At 41.4% G+C, this 8,931-nt stretch overlaps 1 protein-coding gene across 1 annotated transcript in view; it reads right to left on the bottom strand.

Moving 5' to 3' along the window:
* SLCO5A1 (solute carrier organic anion transporter family member 5A1) overlaps nucleotides 1-8,931 on the bottom strand; it is a 92,537-nt gene that overhangs the window by 38,995 nt on the left and 44,611 nt on the right. Inside the window, exon 4 of the mRNA XM_009278422.2 lies at nucleotides 6,281-6,507. Coding sequence (XP_009276697.1) covers nucleotides 6,281-6,507 — 227 coding nt within the window. The remainder of the gene's footprint in view (nucleotides 1-6,280; nucleotides 6,508-8,931) is intronic.

The following is an 8,931-nucleotide window of genomic DNA, read 5'->3' as shown; positions in this document are numbered from 1 at the left end:
GCTCCGGGGCCGGGGTCGCTGCCGCGTCCCCCCACCTGGGCTCCCTCGCGCACCGCTCCTGCCCACTCTTTATACCTAGCTTTTGCAAAGCCTCTCATGGGGCTAGATGACACAGTTTAAGAAAACAGGTGTCATAGGGCTGCAGCGGGGCAGCTGTAGCAGGATGTGCCCGGGGACAAGGTGCAGGATTGCGTGCTTCTCCCCCTGCAACAGGAGCAAGCGGTTATGACCGTGCTGCTGCCGCTGTGAGAAAGGAGTCGGGAAACAGAAAGAGGGGGTGCCAGGATCAGTCCTGCTGGAAACTGAGCTATTTGGTGGCAGCTGCTCACCTGTGCTGAAAACATGTGGAAGAAAATAATAAGATAGTAACTTTCAGAAGCCTGGACATCACAGAGAGAAATATCATTTTATTAGGATGATGAACTAAGCGCTCTTTGTAGAAATGAACTGGAAGTCCTTGGGCAAGGGCTGTGTCCAAGATCTTTGTTAAATCCATTATTTTAAAGGGCCTGGTCCAATTATCATAATACCTGGTAAGGTTTAGGTCATCCTGGTAAAACTGAGCTTCAGGAAAATGTCTGCTTTAGAATTTTCGGTCTAAAGATACTGAAGAACTAACTAGGTAAAGAGCTGCAGAGCTAACAAACATTTTGCTCTGGTGTTTGGATATAGAGCTGTACTTTCTGTTGACTCCTACTTGCATCTCACCTGAGCACTCAGTCTAAAGGTCATTATTAATTTCAAAACTAATTAGTACTTTCAAATTGGATTTCTACTGATAAATAGATAAAACTCATTGTCTTGGAATTAGCACAAGTTCTCTTATACCTGTGTGAAGGATTCTTCAGGGAACAGCTCTACTGATTACCGTAATTTTTGGCATGAAATAAAACAGAGATTATTCCTGCATGCTGCACTAATACATACCACCTGGAGCGGTTGAGGGTTGAAGCCCTTTGTGACTTATAAAGAGCAACTGTCTGGCATACAAGGAAAAGTTGTTATACGGTAAGAAATTTGCAAACAAAAATACATATTCATGTATTTTTACGTTTTCCCTGATCTCCTCCTATGATTACAGTAAAATCCTGTGTGACAGAATCTGAATTTAAAAACCTATAATAAAAAGGCACTATAAGTATCTCATATCTTTCAACCACACTAATTCTAGTAAAAAGCAAGAATGCTAAAAACTTTAAGGATCCTTTGTACTAAATAATCAATCATGCATTTAAAACATTTTAATGTCACATTATTTTTGTGTGACTAGCCATAGGCCTAGGCTTTGATTTCAAGGCCGTTATTAAACCTGTCAGGTTCTGTCTTTTAGGAGGTCTTCAAAAAAAATCTCTTGCTTTTGCAAGTGTGCATCAGAAACAAACCTATGAGAACTTACAGTTTCCCTCATTCTGTCATTTGAACAAATAAATCTCTATCAATTACATTCTTAAAACTGAAATGATCTTTTAGTATTGCTGCAAACATGTTTACCCTTCTGTGCAGTAATTAAAATCTGAAAACATCCTCATCTTCTTTCCTTTTTTTTCTTTTTCCTTCTGTGCAGTAATTAAAATCTGAAAACATCCTCATCTTTCCTTTTTTTTTTCTTTTTTAAATAACCTAATATGTAACTAAGAGTAAATTGAAACCTGACTTGCTGGACTGGTTTGCTAGTCTACTGGCAATTTTCTTCCCTTCATGGTCTTTGACAATATTTTTTCTCTAGTCAGTATTAATTTTCTTTCACTAGTGTGCTGGACCACTGCTTGATTCATGGTACGGGAAAAGCATAAGAAAAATCTGCAAGCAATACAAATATTTGTAAATACTCCTCTAAGCAAAACTCTTAAAGCACTGTAAACAGAATTTCAATAAAAACTCAAATAATTCTGATTTCACCTCCTTTTTCATAATTTAATATATTTTCTTTTATCCCTGTTCCTGTGCATCTAGCCCAAGGCGGTGCAATGAATACAACCAGGGCAATAAACCATCCCAGTCTACAGCACTGTCCTCTTGTAGTCCCTCAGCAAAGCCCCTTTTTAGGGTGATGCAGATATTAGCCAAAGGACCTCCTTTCTGCTGGTGCTCCAAGCCTGGACAGCACTATCCAAGTCTGCAGCTTTGAAGGAGGCTGCCTCCACACTGAGGCCTCAGGGGCAGCTTCTGCTCTCGTGCAGTACAAAGCAGAGCCAAGATTCGAGACAGAATTTCTGGTTTGTTTATCAGAATGGGAATGAGCATTTTCAGTCACACACAACTACTTCAAATATATTCTGTATGGAGCTAATCACTAAATTCTAGAATAATATTTTGCCATGTATTTCATTTCATTATCTACTCACATACCATTTAAACAACCTCATTCAACTCGATTCCTCAAGCATTTTCAGGACATGCCTTAAGTACCTGGGTGGTGGCCAGATCGTTGAACAGCCCCTAATATCCCATCAAGAGTAGGAAGGTTCAGAGCGAGTTTGATCTGATTATTGCTTTTGTTAACTTGATTTAGAGCAGCTCCTCGAGGCTCCAGCTAACACTGCTCATCACCGCATGGGGCCATGCCAACTTTTTCTATTTTGAGCTCTTCAAGATGGCCTAAGAAAGGGCGAGGGGGGAGCGACTCGCTCAAGGTCAGTGGCACAGAAGGATCTCCAGCCCACAGTCTGCTGAACTCCCTGACATTTACAGTGCTCACCAAATGCCCCCCGACACAGACCACTGTCTCCTCCTCCTCCTTTTCCGATCCCTGCCAACTAATCTTCAGGTACTGCAGAAACTCCAATCCGGATCCTTGGGGAAGCGCTGCAGTGGGCTTACTCGACAGCCATGAGCCCTTCAGGAGTTTCTTTTACCTTTGCTGATGCCCTGCCAAGTGTTATTATCCTGTCTCAGTCCCTGGCAGGGACTGACTGGGAAGGGCATACGACAGCTGGTGGACCTGAAAAGGCAGACTGGAATATTCCACATTTAAGAAAGGGCTGTACATAGGGACAAAACTCAAAACGTTAAAAAAAAACCCAAAGACTACAAAATATGTGTAATTAATTAACACCCTTCAGATTAAATCAGTACATTTTAGGCAATATATACATTTGCTTGCTTTACACTGCTCCTTTATTCAACTGCACAGTAAGTTTCATTATAGTGGTAAGTAAAAGGGACGGCAGATACAATTCCCATGGTACAAAACCCTAAGGGTATCCGTGTAATAAATGAAAACAGTGGTTTTGTCTGCTCAGGTTCATGATTTATCTGCATGTATGGGATTGAACCGTGGCTGCTTCATTATAAATCTCCTCTAGCTCATGTTATCTACACTACCTCTATTTCTCCCAATAAACTGCATCCGATTTTCTTCCTCCTGTGACCTATTTAATGTTTTGTTTAATACTTTTGATACCTGACTCAGAAGCAATCTCCTTCTCACGTTGTTTATTTGCAACATAAATAGGAAAAGACTGAATTCCAAGCCCTCGCATCCCGAAACATGAGAAAAAGCAAAGATGCATCGGTATTTTTATCTGATCCCAGCTCTACCATGGGCCAAAATAAAGCTCGGGTCACTGAAGTTGAAGGCTACTTGCAGCCGGAGCCAGTTTTGGTTTATTTCTTCAGCCTATAGTGGCAGCCATTGCAGGAAAAAGGACCCCGGCCCTCTCCCATCATGCCTTTTCAATTCCTTTTCATTCATCTAGAGAACCAACTTACGTGAAATTAGGACAAGTTACAGCAGGACAAGAATCATTTTGCCAGGCTTCCCAGGTAAGACAACATCATGTCAGAAGATCAAAACAAACAGCTTCTTCCCTGAGACTTTCCTTACCAAAGCTGCATGGATTTTACAGATTTAATGGCACTGACCTCTTACAACATCACTGATATTTATTAGTACAGAACAGAAGACGTGACCTACTAAATCATCAGTCTCCTGGTTACTGCCTAAGTGGAGTTTCTGGCCATCGTGCTATAAAAAGATGAAGCCCTGAAATTCAATGGGAAGTATAAAATGTACATTGCATCTCAGAAGAAGCAATGCTAAATGACTTAGACACATGCGATCCTTTTTTCCTTCCCATGATAAACGAAATTACCTCAACTGAGAAGCTTGAGGCATGATCTCATTCCATAAAGCCCACTTAAACTTGAAAAATAATTAAATGATAGTGCATTCCTGCTGCAGGCCCTCTTTGCTAGGGTAAATGACACCTAATGGAAAAGCTACTTTCAGCTTACAGCAAAATACTTTTCTCTGCGTTATCTCAACACGCTTGGTATCTTTGGAATACAATGCTGCTTTTCACTGTTCCATGTGGTGAAGTTTCTCCTCTAGAGAAAATAAAAAGTTTTGTATATGAGAAGCTCTAATTTGGTGGCTCCACTAACACATTAATACAGGATTTTGTAGAAGGTATGGTACACATTTAGGCACATATATATATAAAAAAATACACACTAAAATGAGATATACAGTAGTTTTCATTTCTGTGAAAAAAGGACTAGGAAACATTCTCCTAAGAGTATACTTGTTTTCTGTGTATCTGCTGTGCCTGTAGTGACACAACATCACCCGGAAGGTGAAATTACGTACAGAAACAGAACCAGCATCAGAAAACTCATCCAGACGCAGAGTTTGTCTGAATACCTGTATCTTTTCCAGGCACACCTACAGGATGAAGCAGTCCTTCTGCTATGACGTTGCCTGCAATGATCAGGAAGGAGCCCAGCAAAGACTGAACTCCCCTTTCCCACCTCCCTAAGTTAGTGAGAAAACCTTGACAGGAGTAGCCCTGAACTATTTTTGCTAATCAGAGGTCGGTAGGTTTGAAGGCCAAAATAAACCACAACTAGCTTTATGGATTTAGGAGACAACATTATGTACAGGGACTCACAAATATGGGGAATAGAGTCTTCAAAGAAGGAAGTAGACAATGTGCTTTTCTTGCTTCTCCACCACTTTTTTAGCTACTTTGCAAACAAAGGGAGAACATGGTTCTGAAAGATCTGATATTGCAGGTTTACCTTGCTTGCTCTGTACCTTGATTAAGATGCTGTTTTGTAAGCTAATAAAATCACCACAAGCAAATTCTAGTCTCCTGTTTTTTCTTTGCTTGCATAGAAATTAACAGTAACTTTAGGTACCCTGAGAGTACAGATGTAAATGCAATGTAAAGCAAATCAATATGCATGTGGGCAAACATTACTTAGAATTACACTGGTTTTAGTCTAAAACCAGCACACTGGTTTTGCTAAGCCTTGCCTACTCAATATAAAGAGTGATCATAAACACGTCATTAAAAAATCTGCCAATCATTACATCCCAGACTGATATCCGATGAAAAAGTAACACTAATGTTCATGTCAACAAACAAACACTTGAAGTTTTGAGTTCAAATTACATCTAATGGTAAAAATGACATTTCATGGTTTCTCTTAGTCCCGTTGCATTCATCAGGCTACCACGAAATGGCACAACCAGCATTCGTATCATGGTATCCAAGGAGGACACAACAGCATTGACAACATAACGGCATTAAGACACATTCATTCTTGTCCTACGCTATTCAATATTATGACACTGTTAAGCCTATATTGTCAAATGTATATGCTTCACATTAATTAATTTTTAACAACACTGCCCTTCTTCCCACGGCATTTTATCAATGATTACTACTTACTGTTAGATTTCACATTAATGGTTTACTTCTTGAATAGAATAAAAATCTCTATTACTTGTCAATCTTTTGATCTCTTCTTGTTTCAAAATTAGCACAGGTTTCATTCATCCTAGCCTTCTGAAAATAAATAGCTTGCAGTACAAAATAGCCAGGAAAGGCATATGAAACAAATAATCTTTCTCAATTAACTTACCCAAATGTATGAATGTAATTGAACTCACATACTAGAATTCTTTTTACTTGTTTCACTTATATTTTAGAAGAGCGCTTTATTCTATGAAGGACAGCTTAAAGCAAGTATGACAGTTACAAACTGTAAGGTACACAAATATGCCTGGTAATAGAGGTCCTATAACTATAGGAAACAGGCTACCTGTTTGTTACAGGTGCGCACTAAACACTTCAATAATTTAAGTAAATGGATGTCTTACACTCATCACTGCATTTTGTAATTTTAGAGGATGACCATCTATTAAAATCTCAATAGCAAAACATAACATTAAATACAGAATGTCAAAATGCTGCCTTCAATTACACTCATACAATCCTAGATGACCCTGTATACAAAATTTAAAGCATTTAAAAATTAAAAACAACTTCACCTTTAACATTCTTTCCAAATCCCATAGAGGCAGGAACTGCACTGTCTGCTTGTATTTTACTATTTGTTTTCTCCTTCATGACTTCATCATCACTTGAAACATCATCAGAGGTCATCTTCTTTTTCTTTTTCTTTTTTTTATGTCGAGGAGGGAGCTTTTTAGGAAAGGTAAACATGGGAAATATCACAAGGAGCATTGCAATGGCACAAAGGAGAAATCCGCTCCACCTAATGCCAGGAGACAGAAACAGAAATGAAAGCCAACGCGTTACATGAATTAAAAAAACCAAAGTGATTATTACAGGCTGTACTGGCTGGAAAGACATATTTGCAAAATATGGAACATTGACATTAAGAGTAAAGGATTGGAGTGGGGGAGAGCCTTCACTGCACTAAAACCCTTAATTAGAAGATGTTTCTGTTGGCTTGTCTACTGATAAAGATATTTATCCAGAACCCACCAAATATTATGAAATAGTGTCAGCTTTGAGTTCCCATAAATTTTCACTTTTAGTAATTATTCAGTACCGAGTGCTAAGAAGTAGATACTCACTTTTACTTTGCCTTTCTTGGATGATTCCCAGTAAAGCAATACAGTATTCCTCTGGAGAACATGAAAAACGTTATCCATGGCATGAGAAGATAAAATGTCCAGATGGATACATCAGGGCTAAATCTGTTCTGCTTTCCAGTGCCTACCTCTCACTGCCCTGACTGTCCAATTCTTTCCCTTCCCAATGAAGAGCTCCCAAAGCCTGACTGTAAACAACTGATGTGTTGCAGTTCACGCCAGGGTTTATGCCTAAAACTTTGCTGCTCTGTTCTGTGACCACAACCTGAAATATCCCTTCACGAAGAATTCCCTCTTCTCTCCCTGTCTTATAAGAACAGGATATAAACAACCCTGCAATGATCCCTTGGCTCACACGGAATGACTTGGGACATACCCAAAGAAGGGGCAACGTATGGGATGCCAGAAAAGTGCCCTTCAGACTGCAGGCATACAGTTACCCTCCCTGAGGCCAAGAAGCTTAATGAACTTTACCACAGCAACATAGATGGGCAAAAGGGCCTTACTAGAAAGTACGCTACAATTAGCCTTCTACAGTCAGAAGGCTGATAGTAGAGTATCAGATAACATAATTTGTCCTCTGAGTTCATCTTGCAATGAAAGACTACAGTGAAACATGGATAAACTCACATAGATCCTTCCATAAAGGAGGACAACCTCAGAATTCACCCACAGAGTTCTTCCCACGTACTGAAAGTGCAATTCTCACTATATACTAATCTAATTGTACTGGGGTTACGTGGCAAGGTTTTGGTAGTGGGGTGGAGGCTGCAGGGGTGCTTCTGTGAGAAGACACCATGAGCTGCCCCCATGTCGGACAGAGCCAGCTCCAGCCAGCTCCAAAACAGATCCGCCACTGCCCAAAGCTGAGCCTATCAGCAATGCTGGTGGCAACTCTGTGGTAACTTATTTAAGAAAGGGTAAAAAACAGTGCACAGCAGCTGAGTAAGGGGAGTGAGAAAACGTGAGAGAAACAGACCTGCAGACACCAAGGTGAGAGAAGAAGGAGGGGGAGGAGGTGCTCCTGGTGCTGGAGCAGAAAGTCCCTTGCAGGCCCAGGATAAGACCATGGTAATGCAGATTGTTCCCCCACAGCCCATGGAGGACCACGGTGGAGCAGATATCCACCTGCAGCCTGTGGAGAGCCTGTGCTGGAGCAGGCTCCTGGCAGGACCTGTGGCCCCCTGGAGAGAGGAGCCCACACAGGAGCAGCTTTTCTGGCAAGACCTGTGACACATGGGGGACCCACACTGGAGCAGTCTGTTCCTGAAGGACTGCACCCTGTGGAAAGGACCCATGGGTCCTTTAGTAGTTAATGAAAGACTGTCTCCCATGTGAGGGACCCCACACTGAAGCAGGGGAAGAGTGTGAGGAGGAAGCAGCAGCAGAGACAAAGTGTTATGAACGGACCGCAACCCCCATTCCCCGTCCGCCTGCACCACTCGGGGCAGAGGAGGCAGAAGAGTCAGGAGTGAAGTTGAGCTTTGGAAGAAGGGAGGGGTGGGGGGAAAGTGTTTGGGGGGTGTGTGTGTGTTAATTCTTACTATCCTAGTCTTTAATTAATTGGCAATAAATTAAATTAATTTCCCTAAGTCAAGTCTGTTTCACCCATGATGGTAATTGGTGAGTGTTCTCCCTGTCCTTATCTCAACACACAAGCTTTTCATCAAATTTTCTCCCCGTCCTGCTGAGGAGGGGGAGTGAGAGAGCAGCTTGGTGGGCACCCGGCAGCCAGCCAAGGTCAACCCACCACACTAATCTACACTAGTGTTTGGAAGTTTCAGTGAAGTCAGTCACATTACTGCAATATCAAATGATATTCAGTGAAAGACTGAAGCTCTTTGCTTTCAAATCACAGTTTACAGAACTGTGGTGGCTTGACCCTGGCTGGACGCCAGGTGTCCACCAAAGCCGCTCTATTGCTCCCCTCCTCAGCAGGACAGGGGGAGAAAATATAATGAAAGGCTCGTGGGTTGAGATAAGGACGGGGAGATCACTCGGCAATTACTGTCATGGGCAAAACAGACTCGACTTGGGGAAAATTAATTTAATTTATTGCCAATCAAATCAGAGTAGGGTAA

The sequence above is a fragment of the Aptenodytes forsteri genome, unplaced genomic scaffold (assembly GCF_000699145.1).
Source record: "Aptenodytes forsteri isolate BGI_AS27 unplaced genomic scaffold, ASM69914v1 Scaffold18, whole genome shotgun sequence".
NCBI lineage: Eukaryota > Metazoa > Chordata > Aves > Sphenisciformes > Spheniscidae > Aptenodytes > Aptenodytes forsteri.
This window is presented reverse-complemented; position numbering and strand designations above follow the sequence as displayed.